Here is a 25,697-nt window from a genome sequence, read left to right as displayed (position 1 = left end):
TACAGGGTGTACCGGTACAGAGTCAATGTGGAGGCTATATACAGGGTATTACGGTACAGAGTCAATGTGGAGGCTATATACAGGGTATTACGGTACAGAGTCAATGTGGAGGCTATATACAGGGGGTATTGGTACAGAGTCAATGTGGAGGCTATATACAGGGTATTACGGTACAGAGTCAATGTGGAGGCTATATACAGGGTATTACGGTACAGTACGGTACAGAGTCAATGTGGAGGCTATATACAGGGTATTACGGTACAGAGTCAATGTGGAGGCTATATACAGGGTATTACGGTACAGAGTCAATGTGGAGGCTATATACAGGGTATTACGGTACAGAGTCAATGTGGAGGCTATATACAGGGTATTACGGTACAGAGTCAATGTGGAGGCTATATACAGGGTATTACGGTACAGAGTCAATGTGGAGGCTATATACAGGGTATTACGGTACAGAGTCAATGTGGAGGCTATATACAGGGTATTACGGTACAGAGTCAATGTGGAGGCTATATACAGGGTATTACGGTACAGAGTCAATGTGGAGGCTATATACAGGGTATTACGGTACAGAGTCAATGTGGAGGCTATATACAGGGTATTACGGTACAGAGTCAATGTGGAGGCTATATACAGGGTATTACGGTACAGAGTCAATGTGGAGGCTATATACAGGGTATTACGGTACAGAGTCAATGTGGAGGCTATATACAGGGTATTACGGTACAGAGTCAATGTGGAGGCTATATACAGGGTATTACGGTACAGAGTCAATGTGGAGGCTATATACAGGGTATTACGGTACAGAGTCAATGTGGAGGCTATATACAGGGTATTACGGTACAGAGTCAATGTGGAGGCTATATACAGGGTATACGGTACAGAGTCAATGTGGAGGCTATATACAGGGTATTACGGTACAGAGTCAATGTGGAGGCTATATACAGGGTATTACGGTACAGAGTCAATGTGGAGGCTATATACAGGGTATTACGGTACAGAGTCAATGTGGAGGCTATATACAGGGTATTACGGTACAGAGTCAATGTGGAGCTATATACAGGGTATTACGGTACAGAGTCAATGTGGAGGCTATATACAGGGTATTACGGTACAGAGTCAATGTGGAGGCTATATACAGGTATTACGGTACAGAGTCAATGTGGAGGCTATATACAGGGTATTACGGTACAGAGTCAATGTGGAGGCTATATACAGGGTATTACGGTACAGAGTCAATGTGGAGGCTATATACAGGGTATTACGGTACAGAGTCAATGTGGAGGCTATATACAGGGTATTACGGTACAGAGTCAATGTGGAGGCTATATACAGGGTATTACGGTACAGAGTCAATGTGGAGGCTATATACAGGGTATTACGGTACAGAGTCAATGTGGAGGCTATATACAGGGTATTACGGTACAGAGTCAATGTGGAGGCTATATACAGGGTATTACGGTACAGAGTCAATGTGGAGGCTATATACAGGGTATTACGGTACAGAGTCAATGTGGAGGCTATATACAGGGTATTACGGTACAGAGTCAATGTGGAGGCTATATACAGGGTATTACGGTACAGAGTCAATGTGGAGGCTATATACAGGGTATTACGGTACAGAGTCAATGTGGAGGCTATATACAGGGTATTACGGTACAGAGTCAATGTGGAGGCTATATACAGGGTATTACGGTACAGAGTCAATGTGGAGGCTATATACAGGGTATTACGGTACAGAGTCAATGTGGAGGCTATATACAGGGTATTACGGTACAGAGTCAATGTGGAGGCTATATACAGGGTATTACGGTACAGAGTCAATGTGGAGGCTATATACAGGGTATTACGGTACAGAGTCAATGTGGAGGCTATATACAGGGTATTACGGTACAGAGTCAATGTGGAGGCTATATACAGGGTATTACGGTACAGAGTCAATGTGGAGGCTATATACAGGGTATTACGGTACAGAGTCAATGTGGAGGCTATATACAGGGTATTACGGTACAGAGTCAATGTGGAGGCTATATACAGGGTATTACGGTACAGAGTCAATGTGGAGGCTATATACAGGGTATTACGGTACAGAGTCAATGTGGAGGCTATATACAGGGTATTACGGTACAGAGTCAATGTGGAGGCTATATACAGGGTATTACGGTACAGAGTCAATGTGGAGGCTATATACAGGGTATTACGGTACAGAGTCAATGTGGAGGCTATATACAGGGTATTACGGTACAGAGTCAATGTGGAGGCTATATACAGGGTATTACGGTACAGAGTCAATGTGGAGGCTATATACAGGGTATTACGGTACAGAGTCAATGTGGAGGCTATATACAGGGTATTACGGTACAGAGTCAATGTGGAGGCTATATACAGGGTATTACGGTACAGAGTCAATGTGGAGGCTATATACAGGGTATTACGGTACAGAGTCAATGTGGAGGCTATATACAGGGTATTACGGTACAGAGTCAATGTGGAGGCTATATACAGGGTATTACGGTACAGAGTCAATGTGGAGGCTATATACAGGGTATTACGGTACAGAGTCAATGTGGAGGCTATATACAGGGTATTACGGTACAGAGTCAATGTGGAGGCTATATACAGGGTATTACGGTACAGAGTCAATGTGGAGGCTATATACAGGGTATTACGGTACAGAGTCAATGTGGAGGCTATATACAGGGTATTACGGTACAGAGTCAATGTGGAGGCTATATACAGGGTATTACGGTACAGAGTCAATGTGGAGGCTATATACAGGGTATTACGGTACAGAGTCAATGTGGAGGCTATATACAGGCTATTACGGTACAGAGTCAATGTGGAGGCTATATACAGGGTATTACGGTACAGAGTCAATGTGGAGGCTATATACAGGGTATTACGGTACAGAGTCAATGTGGAGGCTATATACAGGGTATTACGGTACAGAGTCAATGTGGAGGCTATATACAGGAGTATTACGGTACAGAGTCAATGTGGAGGCTATATACAGGGTATTACGGTACAGAGTCAATGTGGAGGCTATATACAGGGTATTACGGTACAGAGTCAATGTGGAGGCTATATACAGGGTATTACGGTACAGAGTCAATGTGGAGGCTATATACAGGGTATTACGGTACAGAGTCAATGTGGAGGCTATATACAGGGTATTACGGTACAGAGTCAATGTGGAGGCTATATACAGGGTATTACGGTACAGAGTCAATGTGGAGGCTATATACAGGTATTACGGTACAGAGTCAATGTGGAGGCTATATACAGGGTATTACGGTACAGAGTCAATGTGGAGGCTATATACAGGGTATTACGGTACAGAGTCAATGTGGAGGCTATATACAGGGTATTACGGTACAGAGTCAATGTGGAGGCTATATACAGGGTATTACGGTACAGAGTCAATGTGGAGGCTATATACAGGGTATTACGGTACAGAGTCAATGTGGAGGCTATATACAGGGTATTACGGTACAGAGTCAATGTGGAGGCTATATACAGGGTATTACGGTACAGAGTCAATGTGGAGGCTATATACAGGGTATTACGGTACAGAGTCAATGTGGAGGCTATATACAGGGTATTACGGTACAGAGTCAATGTGGAGGCTATATACAGGGTATTACGGTACAGAGTCAATGTGGAGGCTATATACAGGGTATTACGGTACAGAGTCAATGTGGAGGCTATATACAGGGTATTACGGTACAGAGTCAATGTGGAGGCTATATACAGGGTATTACGGTACAGAGTCAATGTGGAGGCTATATACAGGGTATTACGGTACAGAGTCAATGTGGAGGCTATATACAGGGTATTACGGTACAGAGTCAATGTGGAGGCTATATACAGGGTATTACGGTACAGAGTCAATGTGGAGGCTATATACAGGGTGTTTACGGTACAGAGTCAATGTGGAGGCTATATACAGGGTATTACGGTACAGAGTCAATGTGGAGGCTATATACAGGGTATTACGGTACAGAGTCAATGTGGAGGCTATATACAGGGTATTACGGTACAGAGTCAATGTGGAGGCTATATACAGGGTATTACGGTACAGAGTCAATGTGGAGGCTATATACAGGGTATTACGGTACAGAGTCAATGTGGAGGCTATATACAGGGTATTACGGTACAGAGTCAATGTGGAGGCTATATACAGGGTATTACGGTACAGAGTCAATGTGGAGGCTATATACAGGGTATTACGGTACAGAGTCAATGTGGAGGCTATATACAGGGTATTACGGTACAGAGTCAATGTGGAGGCTATATACAGGGTATTACGGTACAGAGTCAATGTGGAGGCTATATACAGGGTATTACGGTACAGAGTCAATGTGGAGGCTATATACAGGGTATTACGGTACAGAGTCAATGTGGAGGCTATATACAGGGTATTACGGTACAGAGTCAATGTGGAGGCTATATACAGGGTATTACGGTACAGAGTCAATGTGGAGGCTATATACAGGGTATTACGGTACAGAGTCAATGTGGAGGCTATATACAGGGGTTACGGTACAGAGTCAATGTGGAGGCTATATACAGGGTATTACGGTACAGAGTCAATGTGGAGGCTATATACAGGGTATTACGGTACAGAGTCAATGTGGAGGCTATATACAGGGTATTACGGTACAGAGTCAATGTGGAGGCTATATACAGGGTATTACGGTACAGAGTCAATGTGGAGGCTATATACAGGGTATTACGGTACAGAGTCAATGTGGAGGCTATATACAGGGTATTACGGTACAGAGTCAATGTGGAGGCTATATACAGGGTATTACGGTACAGAGTCAATGTGGAGGCTATATACAGGGTATTACGGTACAGAGTCAATGTGGAGGCTATATACAGGGTATTACGGTACAGAGTCAATGTGGAGGCTATATACAGGGTATTACGGTACAGAGTCAATGTGGAGGCTATATACAGGGTATTACGGTACAGAGTCAATGTGGAGCTATATACAGGGTATTACGGTACAGAGTCAATGTGGAGGCTATATACAGGGTATTACGGTACAGAGTCAATGTGGAGGCTATATACAGGGTATTACGGTACAGAGTCAATGTGGAGGCTATATACAGGGTATTACGGTACAGAGTCAATGTGGAGGCTATATACAGGGTATTACGGTACAGAGTCAATGTGGAGGCTATATACAGGGTATTGCGGTACAGAGTCAATGTGGAGGCTATATACAGGGTATTACGGTACAGAGTCAATGTGGAGGCTATATACAGGGTATTACGGTACAGAGTCAATGTGGAGGCTATATACAGGGTATTACGGTACAGAGTCAATGTGGAGGCTATATACAGGGTATTACGGTACAGAGTCAATGTGGAGGCTATATACAGGGTATTACGGTACAGAGTCAATGTGGAGGCTATATACAGGGTATTACGGTACAGAGTCAATGTGGAGGCTATATACAGGGTATTACGGTACAGAGTCAATGTGGAGGCTATATACAGGGTATTACGGTACAGAGTCAATGTGGAGGCTATATACAGGGTATTACGGTACAGAGTCAATGTGGAGGCTATATACAGGGTATTACGGTACAGAGTCAATGTGGAGGCTATATACAGGGTATTACGGTACAGAGTCAATGTGGAGGCTATATACAGGGTATTACGGTACAGAGTCAATGTGGAGGCTATATACAGGGTATTACGGTACAGAGTCAATGTGGAGGCTATATACAGGGTATTACGGTACAGAGTCAATGTGGAGGCTATATACAGGGTATTACGGTACAGAGTCAATGTGGAGGCTATATACAGGGTATTACGGTACAGAGTCAATGTGGAGGCTATATACAGGGTATTACGGTACAGAGTCAATGTGGAGGCTATATACAGGGTATTACGGTACAGAGTCAATGTGGAGGCTATATACAGGGTATTACGGTACAGAGTCAATGTGGAGGCTATATACAGGGTATTACGGTACAGAGTCAATGTGGAGGCTATATACAGGGTATTACGGTACAGAGTCAATGTGGAGGCTATATACAGGGTATTACGGTACAGAGTCAATGTGGAGGCTATATACAGGGTATTACGGTACAGAGTCAATGTGGAGGCTATATACAGGGTATTACGGTACAGAGTCAATGTGGAGGCTATATACAGGGTATTACGGTACAGAGTCAATGTGGAGGCTATATACAGGGTATTACGGTACAGAGTCAATGTGGAGGCTATATACAGGGTATTACGGTACAGAGTCAATGTGGAGGCTATATACAGGGTATTACTGTACAGAGTCAATGTGGAGGCTATATACAGGGTATTACGGTACAGAGTCAATGTGGAGGCTATATACAGGGTATTACGGTACAGAGTCAATGTGGAGGCTATATACAGGGTATTACGGTACAGAGTCAATGTGGAGGCTATATACAGGGTATTACGGTACAGAGTCAATGTGGAGGCTATATACAGGGTATTACAGGTACAGAGTCAATGTGGAGGCTATATACAGGGTATTACGGTACAGAGTCAATGTGGAGGCTATATACAGGGTATTACGGTACAGAGTCAATGTGGAGGCTATATACAGGGTATTACGGTACAGAGTCAATGTGGAGGCTATATACAGGGTATTACGGTACAGAGTCAATGTGGAGGCTATATACAGGGTATTACGGTACAGAGTCAATGTGGAGGCTATATACAGGGTATTACGGTACAGAGTCAATGTGGAGGCTATATACAGGGTATTACGGTACAGAGTCAATGTGGAGGCTATATACAGGGTATTACGGTACAGAGTCAATGTGGAGGCTATATACAGGGTATTACGGTACAGAGTCAATGTGGAGGCTATATACAGGGTATTACTGTACAGAGTCAATGTGGAGGCTATATACAGGGTATTACGGTACAGAGTCAATGTGGAGGCTATATACAGGGTATTACGGTACAGAGTCAATGTGGAGGCTATATACAGGGTATTACGGTACAGAGTCAATGTGGAGGCTATATACAGGGTATTACGGTACAGAGTCAATGTGGAGGCTATATACAGGGTATTACGGTACAGAGTCAATGTGGAGGCTATATACAGGGTATTACGGTACAGAGTCAATGTGGAGGCTATATACAGGGTATTACGGTACAGAGTCAATGTGGAGGCTATATACAGGGTATTACGGTACAGAGTCAATGTGGAGGCTATATACAGGGTATTACGGTACAGAGTCAATGTGGAGGCTATATACAGGGTATTACGGTACAGAGTCAATGTGGAGGCTATATACAGGGTATTACGGTACAGAGTCAATGTGGAGGCTATATACAGGGTATTACGGTACAGAGTCAATGTGGAGGCTATATACAGGTATTACGGTACAGAGTCAATGTGGAGGCTATATACAGGGTATTACGGTACAGAGTCAATGTGGAGGCTATATACAGGGTATTACGGTACAGAGTCAATGTGGAGGCTATATACAGGGTATTACGGTACAGAGTCAATGTGGAGGCTATATACAGGGTATTACGGTACAGAGTCAATGTGGAGGCTATATACAGGGTATTACGGTACAGAGTCAATGTGGAGGCTATATACAGGGTATTACAGTACAGAGTCAATGTGGAGGCTATATACAGGGTATTACGGTACAGAGTCAATGTGGAGGCTATATACAGGGTATTACGGTACAGAGTCAATGTGGAGGCTATATACAGGGGTTACGGTACAGAGTCAATGTGGAGGCTATATACAGGGTATTACGGTACAGAGTCAATGTGGAGGCTATATACAGGGTATTACGGTACAGAGTCAATGTGGAGGCTATATACAGGGTATTACGGTACAGAGTCAATGTGGAGGCTATATACAGGGTATTACGGTACAGAGTCAATGTGGAGGCTATATACAGGGTATTACGGTACAGAGTCAATGTGGAGGCTATATACAGGGTATTACGGTACAGAGTCAATGTGGAGGCTATATACAGGGTATTACGGTACAGAGTCAATGTGGAGGCTATATACAGGTATTACGGTACAGAGTCAATGTGGAGGCTATATACAGGGTATTACGGTAGAGAGTCAATGTGGAGGCTATATACAGGGGTACCGGTACAGAGTCAATGTGGAGGCTATATACAGGGTATTACGGTACAGAGTCAATGTGGAGGCTATATACAGGGTATTGCGGTACAGAGTCAATGTGGAGGCTATATACAGGGTATTACGGTACAGAGTCAATGTGGAGGCTATATACAGGGTATTACGGTACAGAGTCAATGTGGAGGCTATATACAGGGTATTACGGTACAGAGTCAATGTGGAGGTATATACAGGGGGGCCGGTACAGAGTCAATGTGGAGGCTATATACAGGGTATTACGGTAGAGAGTCAATGTGGAGGTTATATACAGGGTATTACGGTACATAGTCAATGTGGAGGCTATATACAGGGTATTACGGTACAGAGTCAATGTGGAGGCTATATACAGGGTATTACGGTAGAGAGTCAATGTGGAGGCTATATACAGGGTATTACGGTACAGAGTCAATGTGGAGGTTATATACAGGGTGTTACGGTACAGAGTCAATGTGGAGGCTATATACAGGGTATTACGGTACAGAGTCAATGTGGAGGCTATATACAGGGTATTACGGTACAGAGTCAATGTGGAGGCTATATACAGGGTGTTACGGTACAGAGTCAATGTGGAGGCTATATACAGGGTATTACGGTACAGAGTCAATGTGGAGGCTATATACAGGGTATTACGGTAGAGAGTCAATGTGGAGGCTATATACAGGGTATTACGGTAGAGAGTCAATGTGGAGGCTATATACAGGGTATTACGGTACAGAGTCAATGTGGAGGCTATATACAGGGTATTACGGTAGAGAGTCAATGTGGAGGCTATATACAGGGTATTACGGTACAGAGTCAATGTGGAGGCTATATACAGGGTATTACGGTACAGAGTCAATGTGGAGGCTATATACAGGGTATTACGGTAGAGAGTCAATGTGGAGGCTATATACAGGGTATTACGGTAGAGAGTCAATGTGGAGGCTATATACAGGGTATTACGGTAGAGAGTCAATGTGGAGGCTATATACAGGGTATTACGGTACAGAGTCAATGTGGAGGCTATATACAGGGTATTACGGTACAGAGTCAATGTGGAGGCTATATACAGGGTATTACGGTACAGAGTCAATGTGGAGGCTATATACAGGGGTACGGTACAGAGTCAATGTGGAGGCTATATACAGGGTATTACGGTACAGAGTCAATGTGGAGGCTATATACAGGGGGTACCGGTACAGAGTCAATGTGGAGGCTATATACAGGGGGTACCGGTACAGAGTCAATGTGGAGGCTATATACAGGGTATTACGGTACAGAGTCAATGTGGAGGCTATATACAGGGTATTACGGTACAGAGTCAATGTGGAGGCTATATACAGGGTATTACGGTACAGAGTCAATGTGGAGGCTATATACAGGGTATTACGGTACAGAGTCAATGTGGAGGCTATATACAGGGTATTACGGTACAGAGTCAATGTGGAGGCTATATACAGGGTATTACGGTAGAGAGTCAATGTGGAGGCTATATACAGGGGTTACCGGTACAGAGTCAATGTGGAGGCTATATACAGGGGTACCGGTACAGAGTCAATGTGGAGGCTATATACAGGGGTACCAGGTACAGAGTCAATGTGGAGGCTATATACAGGGTATTACGGTACAGAGTCAATGTGGAGGCTATATACAGGGTACCAGTACAGAGTCAATGTGGAGGCTATATACAGGGTATTACGGTACAGAGTCAATGTGGAGGCTATATACAGGGTATTACGGTACAGAGTCAATGTGGAGGCTATATACAGGGTATTACGGTACAGAGTCAATGTGGAGGCTATATACAGGGTATTACAGTACAGAGTCAATGTGGAGGCTATATACAGGGTATTACGGTACAGAGTCAATGTGGAGGCTATATACAGGGTATTACGGTACAGAGTCAATGTGGAGGCTATATACAGGGTATTACGGTACAGAGTCAATGTGGAGGCTATATACAGGGTATTACGGTACAGAGTCAATGTGGAGGCTATATACAGGGTATTACGGTACAGAGTCAATGTGGAGGCTATATACAGGGTATTACGGTACAGAGTCAATGTGGAGGCTATATACAGGGTATTACGGTAGAGAGTCAATGTGGAGGCTATATACAGGGTATTACGGTAGAGAGTCAGTGTGGAGGCTATATACAGGGTATTACGGTAGAGTCAATGTGGAGGCTATATACAGGGTATTACGGTACAGAGTCAATGTGGAGGCTATATACAGGGTATTACGGTACAGAGTCAATGTGGAGGCTATATACAGGGTATTACGGTAGAGAGTCAATGTGGAGACTATATACAGGGGGTACCGGTACAGAGTCAATGTGGAGGCTATATACAGGGTATTACGGTAGAGAGTCAATGTGGAGGCTATATACAGGGTATTACGGTAGAGAGTCAATGTGGAGGCTATATACAGGGTATTACGGTAGAGAGTCAATGTGGAGGCTATATACAGGGTATTACGGTACAGAGTCAATGTGGAGGCTATATACAGGGTATTACGGTACAGAGTCAATGTGAAGGCTATATACAGGGTATTACGGTACAATGTGAAGGCTATATACAGGGGGTACCGGTACAGAGTCAATGTGGAGGCTATATACAGGGTATTACGGTACAGAGTCAATGTGGAGGCTATATACAGGGGGTATTACGGTACAGAGTCAATGTGGAGGCTATATACAGGGTATTACGGTACAGAGTCAATGTGGAGGCTATATACAGGGTATTACGGTACAGAGTCAATGTGGAGGCTATATACAGGGTATTACGGTACAGAGTCAATGTGGAGGCTATATACAGGGGGTACCGGTACAGAGTCAATGTGGAGGCTATATACAGGGTATTACCGGTACAGAGTCAATGTGGAGGCTATATACAGGGTATTACGGTAGAGAGTCAATGTGGAGGCTATATACAGGGGTTACCGGTACAGAGTCAATGTGGAGGCTATATACAGGGTATTACGGTACAGAGTCAATGTGGAGGCTATATACAGGCAATGTGGAGGCTATATACAGGGTATTACGGTACAGAGTCAATGTGGAGGCTATATACAGGGTGTTACGGTACAGAGTCAATGTGGAGGCTATATACAGGGTATTACGGTACAGAGTCAATGTGGAGGCTATATACAGGGGGGTACCAGTACAGAGTCAATGTGGAGGCTATATACAGGGTATTACGGTACAGAGTCAATGTGGAGACTATATACAGGGGTACCAGTACAGAGTCAATGTGGAGGCTATATACAGGGTATTACGGTACAGAGTCAATGTGGAGGCTATATACAGGGTGTTACGGTACAGAGTCAATGTGGAGGCTATATACAGGGGGTTACCAGTACAGAGTCAATGTGGAGGCTATATACAGGGTATTACGGTACAGAGTCAATGTGGAGGCTATATACAGGGTATTACGGTACAGAGTCAATGTGGAGGCTATATACAGGGTATTACGGTACAGAGTCAATGTGGAGGCTATATACAGGGTATTACGGTACAGAGTCAATGTGGAGGCTATATACAGGGTATTACGGTACAGAGTCAATGTGGAGGCTATATACAGGGGTATTACGGTACAGAGTCAATGTGGAGGCTATATACAGGGTATTACGGTACAGAGTCAATGTGGAGGCTATATACAGGGTATTACGGTAGAGAGTCAATGTGGAGGCTATATACAGGGTATTACGGTACAGAGTCAATGTGGAGGCTATATACAGGGTATTACGGTACAGAGTCAATGTGGAGGCTATATACAGGGTATTACGGTACAGAGTCAATGTGGAGGCTATATACAGGGTATTACGGTACAGAGTCAATGTGGAGGCTATATACAGGGTATTACGGTACAGAGTCAATGTGGAGGCTATATACAGGGTATTACGGTACAGAGTCAATGTGGAGGCTATATACAGGGGTTACGGTACAGAGTCAATGTGGAGGCTATATACAGGGTATTACGGTACAGAGTCAATGTGGAGGCTATATACAGGGTATTACGGTACAGAGTCAATGTGGAGGCTATATACAGGGTATTACGGTACAGAGTCAATGTGGAGGCTATATACAGGGTATTACGGTACAGAGTCAATGTGGAGGCTATATACAGGGTATTACGGTACAGAGTCAATGTGGAGGCTATATACAGGGGGTACCGGTACAGAGTCAATGTGGAGGCTATATACAGGGTATTACGGTACAGAGTCAATGTGGAGGCTATATACAGGGTATTACGGTACAGAGTCAATGTGGAGGCTATATACAGGGTATTACGGTACAGAGTCAATGTGGAGGCTATATACAGGGGGTACCAGTACAGAGTCAATGTGGAGGCTATATACAGGGGTACTGGTACAGAGTCAATGTGGAGGCTATATACAGGGTATTACGGTACAGAGTCAATGTGGAGGCTATATACAGGGTATTACGGTACAGAGTCAATGTGGAGGCTATATACAGGGGTACTGGTACAGAGTCAATGTGGAGGCTATATACAGGGTATTACGGTACAGAGTCAATGTGGAGGCTATATACAGGGTATTACGGTACAGAGTCAATGTGGAGACTATATACAGGGTATTACGGTACAGAGTCAATGTGGAGGCTATATACAGGGTATTGCGGTACAGAGTCAATGTGGAGGCTATATACAGGGGGTACGGTACAGAGTCAATGTGGAGGCTATATACAGGTATTACGGTACAGAGTCAATGTGGAGACTATATACAGGGTATTACGGTACAGAGTCAATGTGGAGGCTATATACAGGGTGTTACGGTACAGAGTCAATGTGGAGGCTATATACAGGGTATTACGGTACAGAGTCAATGTGGAGACTATATACAGGGGGTACCGGTACAGAGTCAATGTGGAGGCTATATACAGGGTATTACGGTACAGAGTCAATGTGGAGACTATATACAGGGTGTTACGGTACAGAGTCAATGTGGAGGCTATATACAGGGTATTACGGTACAGAGTCAATGTGGAGGCTATATACAGGGTATTACGGTACAGAGTCAATGTGGAGGCTATATACAGGGTATTACGGTACAGAGTCAATGTGGAGGCTATATACAGGGTATTACGGTACAGAGTCAATGTGGAGGCTATATACAGGGTATTACGGTACAGAGTCAATGTGGAGGCTATATACAGGGTGGTACGGTACAGAGTCAATGTGGAGGCTATATACAGGGTGTTACGGTACAGAGTCAATGTGGAGGCTATATACAGGGTGTTACGGTACAGAGTCAATGTGGAGGCTATATACAGGGTATTACGGTACAGAGTCAATGTGGAGGCTATATACAGGGTATTACGGTACAGAGTCAATGTGGAGGCTATATACAGGGTATTACGGTACAGAGTCAATGTGGAGGCTATATACAGGGTATTACGGTACAGAGTCAATGTGGAGGCTATATACAGGGTGTTACGGTACAGAGTCAATGTGGAGGCTATATACAGGGTATTACGGTACAGAGTCAATGTGGAGGCTATATACAGGAGGTTACGGTACAGAGTCAATGTGGAGGCTATATACAGGGTATTACGGTACAGAGTCAATGTGGAGGCTATATACAGGGTGTACGGTACAGAGTCAATGTGGAGGCTATATACAGGGTATTACGGTACAGAGTCAATGTGGAGGCTATATACAGGGTATTACGGTACAGAGTCAATGTGGAGGCTATATACAGGGGGTACCAGTACAGAGTCAATGTGGAGGCTATATACAGGGGTACTGGTACAGTCAATGGGCTATATACAGGGTACAGGTACAGTCAATGTGGAGGCTATATACAGGGTATTACGGTACAGAGTCAATGTGGAGGCTATATACAGGGGTACCGGTACAGAGTCAATGTGGAGGCTATATACAGGGTGTTACGGTACAGAGTCAATGTGGAGGCTACTATATACAGGGTATTACGGTACAGAGTCAATGTGGAGACTATATACAGGGGGTACCGGTACAGAGTCAATGTGGAGTCTATATACAGGGTACTGGTACAGAGTCAATGTGGAGACTATATACAGGGTATTACGGTACAGAGTCAATGTGGAGTCTATATACAGGGGGTACTGGTACAGAGTCAATGTGGAGTCTATATACAGGGTGTTACTGGTACAGAGTCAATGTGGAGGGTATTACGGTACAGAGTCAATGTGGAGGCTATATACAGGGTATTACGGTACAGAGTCAATGTGGAGACTATATACAGGGGGTACCAGTACAGAGTCAATGTGGAGGCTATATACAGGGTATTACGGTACAGAGTCAATGTGGAGGCTATATACAGGGTATTACGGTACAGAGTCAATGTGGAGACTATATACAGGGGGTACCGGTACAGAGTCAATGTGGAGGCTATATACAGGGTGTTACGGTACAGAGTCAATGTGGAGGCTATATACAGGGTATTACAGTACAGAGTCAATGTGGAGGCTATATACAGGGGGTACTGGTACAGAGTCAATGTGCAGGGGCACCGGTTAGTTGAGGTAATATGTACATGTAGGTAGAGTTAAAGTGATTTTGATTAGCTGTTCAAGAGTCTTATGGCTTGGGGGTAGAAGCTGTTAAGAAGCAGAGACCACAGTCTATGACTGGGGTGGCTGGCCCTTTTATCTGATTTTTCCTTATATAGAGGTCCTGGATGGCAGGAAGCTTGGCCCCACTGATGTACTGGGCCGTTTGCAATACCCTCTGTAGTGCCTTGCGGTCGACGGCCGAGCAGTTTCCGTACCAGGCAGTGATGCAATGCTGTTGATGGTGCAGCTGTAGAACCTTTTGAGGATCTGAGGACCCATGGCAAATATTTTGTCTCCTGAGGGAGAACAGGCGTTGTCGTGCCCTCTTCACAACTGTCTTGGTGTGTTTGGACCATGATAGTTTGTTGGTGATGTGGACGCCAAGGAGCTTGAAGTTTTCAACCTGCGCCACTGCAGCCCCGTTAATGAGAATGGGCGATGAGAATGGGGGGCGTCCTGCGCCACTGCAGCCCCGTCGATGAGAATGGGGGGCGTGGCTCTGCCCTCACTTTGCTGTAGTCCATAATCATCTCCTTTGTCTTCGTCACGTTGAGGGAGAGTTTGGTGTCCTGGCACCACATGACCAGATCTCTGACCTCCTCCCTATAGGCTGTCTCGTCGGTGATCAGGCCAACCACTGTTGTGTCATCAGCAAACTTAATGATGGTGTTGGAGTCGTGCCTGGCCGTGCAGTCATGGGTGAACAGGGAGTACAAGAGGGGACTGAGCACGCACCCCTGAGGGGCCCCTGTGTTGAGGATCAGCGTGGCGGATGTGTTGTTACCTACCCTTACGACCTGGGGGCGGCATTTCAGGAAGTCCAGGATCCAGTTGAGGAGGGAGGTGTTTAGTCCCAGGGTCCTTAGATTAGTTATGAGCTTTGAGGGCACTATGGTGTTGAATGCTGAGCTGTAGTCAATGAACAGCATTCTCACATAGGTGTTCCTTTTGTCCAGGTGGGAAAGGGCAGTGTGGAGTGAATAGAGATTGCACTATCTGTTGGTGCGGTATTTAAATTGAAGTGGGTCTAGGGTTTCTGGGATAATGGTGTTGTGAGCCATGACCAGCCTTTCAAAGCACTTCATGGCTACAGACGTGAGTGCTACGGGTCAGTATTTATTTAGGCAGGTTACCTTAGTGTTCTTGGGCACAGGGACTATGGTGGTCTGCTTGAAGCATGTTGGTATTACAGACTCAGACAGAGAGTTTGTCAATGAAGACACTTGCCAGTTGGTCAGCACATGCCCAGAGCACACTTCCTAGTAATCCGTCTGGCTATGTGGCCTTGTGAATGTTGACCTGTTTGAAGGTCTCAATCACATCGGCTATGGAGAGCATGATCACACAGTCGTCCGGAACAGCTGGTGCTCTCATGCATGTTTCAGTGTTACTTGCCTTGAAGCGAGCATAGAAGTAATTTAGCTTGTCTGGAAGGTTCGTGTCACTGGGCAGTTCATGGCGGTGCTTGCCTTCGTAGTCTGTAATAGTTTGCAAGCCCTTCCACATCTGACGAGCGCCAGAGCCGGTGTAGTACGATACGATATTAGTCCTGTCTTGACACTGTTTGATGGTTCGTCGGAGGGCATAGCGGGATTTCTTATAAGCTTCTGGGTTAGAGTCCCGCTCCTTGAAAGCGGCAGCTCTACCCTTGAGCTCAGTGCGACTGTTGCCTGTAATCCATGGCTTCTGGTTGGGGTATGTACGTACAGTCACTGTGGGGACAACGTCATCAATGCACCAGTTATGTGGACCAGTTATAGTCAGGACATTCATCTTCAGATAGCTAGGTGGACCAGTCATAGTCAGGACATTCATCTTCAGATAGCTAGGTGGGACAACCACATATCACAGTCATAGTCAGGACTTTCATCTCCAGATAGCTAGGTGGACCAGTCATAGTCAGGACATTCATCTCCAGATAGCTAGGTGGACCAGTCATAGTCAGGACATTCATCTTCAGATAGCTAGGTGGACCAGTCATAGTCAGGACATTCATCTTCAGATAGCTAGGTGGACCAGTCATAGTCAGGACATTCATCTCCAGATAGCTAGGTGGACCAGTCATAGTCAGGACATTCATCTCCAGATAGCTAGGTGGACCAGTCATAGTCAGGACATTCATCTCCAGATAGCTAGGTGGACCAGTCCTAGTCAGGACATTCATCTCCAGATAGCTAGGGGGACCAGTCATAGTCAGGACATTCATCTTCAGATAGCTAGGTGGACCAGTCATAGTCAGGACATTCATCTTCAGATAGCTAGGTGGGACAACCACATATCACAGTCATAGTATTGTCAAAGACCCCAGCCACCTCAGTCATAGACTGTTCTCTCTACTACCGCATGGCAAACAGTACCGGAGTGCCAAGTCTAGGACAAAAAAGGCTTCTCAACAGTTTTTACCCCCAAGAAATAACACTCCTGAATAGGTAACCAAATGGCTAACCAGACTATCTGCATTGTGTCCCACCCACCAACCCGCCATCCCCTCTTTTACACTACTCCTACTCTCTGTTCATCATATATGCATAGTCACTTTAACCATATCTACATGTACATACTACCTCAATCAGCCCGACTAACCGGTGTCTGTATAGAGCCTCTCTACTGTATATTGCCTACCTACTGTTTATAGCCTCTCTACTGTAGATAGAGATACTGGGTCTGTAGTTCTATAGGAAGAAGGGATACAGGGGCTGTAGTTTTATAGAGAGAAGGGATACAGGGTCTGTAGTTTTATAGAGAGAAGGGATACAGGGTCTGTAGTTTTATAGAGAGAAGGGATACAGGGTCTGTAGTTTTATAGAGAGAAGGGATACAGGGTCTGTAGTTTTATAGAGAGAAGGGATACAGGGTCTGTAGTTTTATAGAGAGAAGGGATACAGGGTCTGTAGTTTTATAGAGAGAAGGGATACAGGGTCTGTAGTTTTATAGAGAGAAGGGACACAGGGTCTGTAGTTTTATAGAGAGAAGGGACACAGGGTCTGTAGTTTTATAGAGAGAAGGGATACAGGGTCTGTAGTTTTATAGAGAAGGGATACAGGGTCTGTGGTTTTATAGAGAGAGGGATACAGGGTCTGTAGTTTTATAGAGAGAAGGGATACAGGGTCTGTAGTTTTATAGAGAGATGGGATACAGGGTCTGTAGTTTTATAGAGAGAAGGGATACAGGGTCTGTAGTTTTATAGAGAGAAGGGATACAGGGTCTGTAGTTTTATAGAGAGAAGGGATACAGGGTCTGTAGTTTTATAGAGAGAAGGGATACAGGGTCTGTAGTTTTATAGAGAGAAGGGATACAGGGTCTGTAGTTTTATAGAGAGATGGGATACAGGGTCTGTAGTTTTATAGAGAGAAGGGATACAGGGTCTGTAGTTTTATAGAGAGAAGGGATACAGGGTCTGTAGTTTTATAGAGAAGGGATACCGGGTCTGTAGTTTTATAGAGAGAAGGGATACAGGGTCTGTAGTTTTATAGAGAGAAGGGATACAGGGTCTGTAGTTTTATAGAGAGATGGGATACAGGGTCTGTAGTTTTATAGAGAGAAGGGATACAGGGTCTGTAGTTTTATAGAGAGAAGGGATACAGGGTCTGTAGTTTTATAGAGAGAAGGGATACAGGGTCTGTAGTTTTATAGAGAGAAGGGATACAGGGTCTGTAGTTTTATAGAGAGATGGGATACAGGGTCTGTAGTTTTATAGAGAGAGGGATACAGGGTCTGTAATAGAGGATACAGGGTCTGTAGTTTTATAGAGAGAAGGGATACAGGGTCTGTAGTTTTATAGAGAAGGGATACCGGGTCTGTAGTTTTATAGAGAGATGGGATACAGGGTCTGTAGTTTTATAGAGAGAAGGGATACAGGGTCTGTAGTTTTATAGAGAGAAGGGATACAGGGTCTGTAGTTTTATAGAGAGAAGGGATACAGGGTCTGTAATTTTTGACGTCAGGCAGTTAACCCGCTGTTCTTAGGCCTTCGTCATTAAAAACAAATTAGTTCTTAACTGACTTTCCTAGTTAAAGAAAGGTGAATATAAACAATTACCTGATTATATCTAAAATACTGAACGCAATATCCTAACCCTCTCTTTATCCACAGGTCAGTGATAGTGTGGTCTAACACACTAAACATGTTCTGTCTGTCTCCAGGTCAGTGATAGCCCCCATGTTGTCCAGACATGGCAAACTGTGGTCTAATTTCTGGGGAGCTCTGAGTCCTGAGGGGTTCTACTCTCGATCTGAAGACTACATCGATATTGTACAGGGCAAGAGAGCGTGAGTACACAAACACACACACACACACACACACACACGCACACACTATATAACCCTATATATAGTTAAAGTAGGAACTTTACATACACTTAGGTTGGAGTCATTAAAACTCGTTTTTTCAACCACTCCACAAATGTCTTGCCAAAACTACTGTTAGTTAACAAGTCGGTTAGGACATCTACTTTGTACATGACACAAGTAATTTTTCCAACAATTGTTTACAGACAGATTATTTCACTTATAATTCACTGTATCACAAGTCCAGTGGGTCAGAAGTTTACATACACTAAGTTGACTGTGCCTTTAAACAGCTTGGAAAATTCCAGAAAACAATGTCATGGTTTTAGAATCTTCTGATAGGCTAATTGACATCATTTGAGTCAGAGGTGTACCTGTGGATGTATTTCAAGGCCATCATGGGAAAATCAAAAGAAATCAGCTAAGACCTCAGAAAAAAATGGTAGACTTCATACTGCTCAGGAAGGAGACTTTGTACTTTGTTGCGAAAAGTGCAAATCAATCCCAGAACAACAGCAAAGGACCTTGTGAAGATGCTGGAGGAAACAGGTACAAATATCTATATCCACAGTAAAACGAGTCCTATATCGACATAACATGAAAGGCCGCATAGCAAGGAAGAAGCCACTGCTCCAAAACCACCAGAAAAAAGCCAGACTACGGTTTGCAACTGCACATGGGGACAAAGATGGTACTTTTTGGAGAAATGTCCTCTGGTCTGATGAAACAAAAATATAACTGCTTGGCCATAATGACCATCGTTATGTTTGGAGGAAAAAGGGGGAAGCTTGAAAGCCGAAGATCACCATCCCAACCGTGAAGCACGGGGGTGGCAGCATCATGTTGTGGGGGTGGCAGCATCATGTTGTGGGGGTGGCAGCATCATGTTGTGGGGGTGGCAGCATCATGTTGTGGAGGTGGCAGCATCATGTTGTGGGGGTGGCAGCGTCATGTTGTGGGGGTGGCAGCGTCATGTTGTGGAGGTGGCAGCATCATGTTGTGGGGGTGGCAGCATCATGTTGTGGGGGTGGCAGCATCATGTTGTGGGGGAGGCAGCATCATGTTGTGGGGGTGGCAGCATCATGTTGTGGGGGAGGCAGCATCATGTTGTGGGAGTGGCAGCATCATGTTGTGGGGGTGGCAGCATCATGTTGTGGGGGTGGTTTGCTGCAGGAGGGACTGGTGCACTTCACAAAATAGATGGCATCATGAGGTCGGACATTTATGTGGATATATTGAAGCAACATCTCAAAGTTAAAAGCTTGGTTGTAAATGGGTCTTCCAAATGAACAATGACCCCAAGCATACTTCCAAAGTTGTGTCAAAATGGCTTAAGGACAACAAAGTCAAGAAATTGGAGTGGCTACCTCAATTCTATAGAAAATGTGTGGGCAGAACTGAAAAAGCGTGTGTGAGCAAGGAGGCCTACAAACCTGACTCAGTTACACCAGCTCTCTCAGGTGGAATGGACCAAAATTCACCCAACTAATTGTGGGAAGCTTGTGGAAGGCTACCTGAAAGTTAAACAATTTAAAGGCAATGCTACCAAATACTAATTGAGTGTATGTAAACTTCTGACCCACTGGGAATGTGATGAAAGAAATAACAGCTGAAATAAATAATTCTCTACTATTATTCTGACATTTCACATTCTTAAAATAAAGTGGTGATCCTAACTGACCTAAAACAGAGAATATTTACTAGGATTACTAGGATATTATATATGTACCCTATATAACCCTATATATTCTGTATGTTATCTATATAACCCTATATATTATATATGTACTCTATATAACCCTATATATTCTGTATGTTATCTATATAACCCTATATATTATATATGTACTCTATATAACCCTATATATTATATATGTACTCTATATAACCCTATATATTATATATGTTCTCTATATAACCCTATATATTATATATGTTATCTATATAACCCTATATATTATATATGTACTCTATATAACCCTATATATTCTGTATGTTATCTATATAACCCTATATATTATATATGTACTCTATATAACCCTATATATTATATATGTACTCTATATAACCCTATATATTATATATGTACTCTATATAACCCTATATATTCTATATGTACTCTATATAACCCTATATATTCTGTATGTTATCTATATAACCCTATATATTATATATGTACTCTATATAACCCTATATATTATATATGTACTCTATATAACCCTATATATTATATATGTACTCTATATAACCCTATATATTCTATATGTACTCTATATAACCCTATATATTATATATGTACTCTATATAACCCTATATATTCTATATGTACTCTATATAACCCTATATATTCTATATGTTATCTATATAACCCTATATATTATATATGTACTCTATATAACCCTATATATTATATATGTGTTATCTATATAACCCTATATATTATATATGTACTCTATATAACCCTATATATTATATATGTACTCTATATAACCCTATATATTATATATGTACTCTATATAACCCTATATATTATATATGTTATCTATATAACCCTATATATTCTGTATGTTATCTATATAACCCTATATATTATATATGTACTCTATATAACCCTATATATTCTGTATGTTATCTATATAACCCTATATATTATATATGTACTCTATATAACCCTATATATATTCTATATGTGTTATCTATATAACCCTATATATTCTATATGTTATCTATATAACCCTATATATTCTATATGTTATCTATATAACCCTATATATTCTATATGTTCTCTATATATTCTATATGTTCTCTCTCTGTAGTGGTCTATGGAACGTTCCCTATATAACTCAGGTCTACATGATAAAGGGGTCCGTCTTGAGAGGTAGACTGTCTCAGGTCAGTCTGTACAGTCAGGAGGGGATGGACCCTGATATGGTGTTCTGCAGGGCCGTACGAGACCAGGTATATATTATATATGTAATGTTATATATGCTATATTATGATATGGACCCTGATATGGTGTCTGCTGGGAGATACCATTTGTTTATATATACAGTACCAGTCAAAAGTTTGGGCACCTACTCATTTTCTGGTATTTCTTTATTTTAACTGTTTTCAACATTGTAAAAAAAAAAAGTGAAAACATTAAAGCTATGAAATAACACATATGGAATCATGTAGTAACCAAACAAACATTAAAGCTATGAAATAACACATATGGAATCATGTAGTAACCAAACAAAGTGTTAAAACTATGAAATAACACATATGGAATCATGTAGTAACCAAACAAAGTGTTAAAACTATGAAATAACAGATATGGAATCATGTAGTAACCAAAAAAGTGTTGAACAAATCATTGTAGATTTTAGATTCTTCAAAGTAGCCACCTTTTGCCTTGATGACAGCTTTGCACACTTAGTAACAGAAAAGTTGCAAGATCGAATTCCCAAGCTGACAAGGTAAAAATCTAACCCACTGTTCCTAGGCCGTCATTGAAAATAGAACTGGTTCTTAACTGACTTGCCTATATATAATGTCTCGCAAAGAATGTCACATATTGGTAGATGGGTAAATAAAATGCATTCCAGGTGACTACCTCATGAAGCTGGTTGAGAGAATGCCAAGAGTGTGCAAAGCTGTCATCAAGGGAAAGGTGTGGCTACTTTTGAAAAATCTTAAATATAAAATACATGTTGATTTGTTTAACACTTTGTTTGGTTACTACATGATTCCAGATGTGTTATTTCATAGTTTTAACACTTTGTTTGGTTACTACATGATTCCAGATGTGTTATTTCATAGCTTTAATGTTTGTTTGGTTACTACATGATTCCAGATGTGTTATTTCATAGCTTTAATGTTTGTTTGGTTACTACATGATTCCAGATGTGTTATTTCATAGCTTTAACACTTTGTTTGGTTACTACATGATTCCAGATGTGTTATTTCATAGCTTTAACACTTTGTTTGGTTACTACATGATTCCAGATGTGTTATTTCATAGCTTTAACACTTTGTTTGGTTACTACATGATTCCAGATGTGTTATTTCATAGCTTTAACACTTTGTTTGGTTACTACATGATTCCAGATGTGTTATTTCATAGCTTTAACACTTTGTTTGGTTACTACATGATTCCAGATGTGTTATTTCATAGCTTTAATGTTTGTTTGGTTCCTACATGATTCCAGATGTGTTATTTCATAGCTTTAATGTTTGTTTGGTTCCAACATGATTCCAGATGTGTTATTTCATAGTTTTAACACTTTTTTGGTTACTACATGATTCCATATGTGTTATTTCATAGCTTTAATGTTTGTTTGGTTACTTTTCCAACATGATTCCAGATGTGTTATTTCATAGCTTTAACACTTTGTTTGGTTACTACATGATTCCAGATGTGTTATTTCATAGCTTTAACACTTTGTTTGGTTACTACATGATTCCAGATGTGTTATTTCATAGCTTTAATGTTTGTTTGGTTACTACATGATTCCAGATGTGTTATTTCATAGCTTTAATGTTTGTTTGGTTACTACATGATTCCAGATGTGTTATTTCATAGCTTTAATGTTTGTTTGGTTACTACATGATTCCAGATGTGTTATTTCATAGCTTTAATGTTTGTTTGGTTACTACATGATTCCAGATGTGTTATTTCATAGTTTTAATGTTTGTTTGGTTACTACATGATTCCAGATGTGTTATTTCATAGTTTTAACAGTATTTTTATTGAAATTTCACAATTTTCACCCATATTAAGAGATACAACAACAGAGACAAAGCACACAGAACAAAGAGAAACACAGCCCCCACTTACCCATATCTACGTGCATATACATACACATACATACATACCCATACATACATACCCATACATACACACATATACATATACCCATGCATATACCCACACATATACATACACATACATACATACCCATACATACACACATATACATATACCCATGCATATACCCACACATATACATACACGCACGCACACACATATACACACCCATAATACGTACACCATTTTCCTCTCCCCGCTCTGTGCTTCTCTCACCCCATCACCATCATTGCGTCCCTCAATACATACATTTGAAACAAACTTACAAACAGAAATTAAACAAAAAAGCTCAGTTTAAACCAAGAGGTTAGGTTCCACACATGGAACGTACAGTGTAGTTCTGAAATACATAGATCCCCGCCATTCTAAGAGAATCCTTGCAGCATAATAGCTGATACCTCAGGTTCTAGGTCATTTAGATAAGGTTCCCATACATGGAACGTACAGTGTAGTTCTGAAATACATAGATCCCCGCCATTCTAAGAGAATCCTTGCAGCATAATAGCTGATACCTCAGGTTCTAGGTAATTTAGATAAGGTTCCCATACATGGAACGTACAGTGTAGTTCTGAAATACATAGATCCCCGCCGTTCTAAGAGAATCCTTGCAGCATAATAGCTGATACCTCAGGTTCTAGGTCATTTAGATAAGGTTCCCATACTTTGTAGAACTGGTCTGTTTTAGAATGCAATGTACATGTCAGATATTCCAGAGGCACCCATTCAAATAGTATCTTATGCCAGTCTTTAATAGAAGGAACCTTATCACTAATCCACTGTAAAAGGATGTCCTTCCTCGCTGCGAAGGTAAGGATGTTGTAAAGCCTCCTTTTACAGACAGAAGTAACATACTAGGGAGACCTAACAGTAAAGAAACTGGGTCCAATTCTAGATCAACCCCTAGGATCTTTTCAATTTCTTGCAGGACACCAGACCAGTATCTTTTGTATTTTGGTACATGACCATAAACAATGTGTTAGGGTGCCTGTATCAGTTTTGCATTTAAGACACTGAGGGGAAGAGGAAGTGGGGCTAAAAGCATGTCTGCGATTTGGGGATATATGCAATCTGTGTATTATTCTTAATTGGATTGCTCTAGTACTAGTACTATGTTACATATAGATATTGTTTTTGCATATCTCCAAATGTCCTCCCACATCTCTTCGTCAATAGTAACAGACAATTCTTTCTCCCACACTTGTTTCACCCTCTGTGTGTTGACAGCAGAAAAGGACCTTAAAGTATCATAAAACAGACTTACAGACATTTTCCTTTGTGGGAAAAAAAGCATTCTTTCAATGACAGACACATCAGGGTTACCAATTAAGGTGGTGCTCTCCAGAATATAACGTCTTACTTGTAGGAAGCGGAAAAAGTCCTGCTTTGGGAGTCGATATTTCTTGACCATCTGCTCAAATGACAACAAAATCTTGTCAGCAAATAAGTCATTTAGCGTATGCCCTTATTAAGCCATAAGTTAAAGCCAGCATCCAGCAATCCTGGACTGAAATCTGGGTTGTTAAGAATTGGGGTAAGAGCAGAGGTTAGTTTGGACCTTCCCAGGAAGCGTTGAACTGACCTCCATACTTTGAGTGTGTTAAGTGTAACTGGATTATTGCAGTGTTCTTCTACAGACTTGAAACTTCTGAAAAATAAAAGATCCTGTAAGGGGTATTTTGAAAGAGAAGTCTCAATGTCTAACCAAATAGAGGAGTCATCATTTGTGATCCAGTCAGAAATATAACAAAGGTGGGCACACCATTGATAGAACTTGATATTGGGCAGGTCCAAGCCGCCCATAGAACTTGGCAGCTGCAATATTGCCATCTTAAGTCTTGGCTTGCGTTTACTCCATATAAAGGAACTT

General features: G+C 42.2%; 1 protein-coding gene across 4 annotated transcripts in view; it reads left to right on the top strand.

Moving 5' to 3' along the window:
- plod3 (procollagen-lysine, 2-oxoglutarate 5-dioxygenase 3) overlaps window positions 1–25,697 on the top strand; it is a 120,071-nt gene that overhangs the window by 50,759 nt on the left and 43,615 nt on the right. For all 4 annotated transcript variants that reach the window (XM_065025104.1, XM_065025103.1, XM_065025102.1 and 1 more), the window contains 2 exons: window positions 18,838–18,963; window positions 21,798–21,939. In XM_065025104.1, the coding sequence (XP_064881176.1) occupies window positions 18,838–18,963; window positions 21,798–21,939 (268 nt within the window). The remainder of the gene's footprint in view (window positions 1–18,837; window positions 18,964–21,797; window positions 21,940–25,697) is intronic.

The sequence above is a fragment of the Oncorhynchus nerka genome, linkage group LG12 (genome assembly GCF_034236695.1).
Source record: "Oncorhynchus nerka isolate Pitt River linkage group LG12, Oner_Uvic_2.0, whole genome shotgun sequence".
NCBI classification, from domain to species: Eukaryota; Metazoa; Chordata; class Actinopteri; order Salmoniformes; family Salmonidae; genus Oncorhynchus; species Oncorhynchus nerka.
Note: the sequence above shows the minus strand (reverse complement) of the source record. Positions and strands in the feature narration are given on the sequence as shown.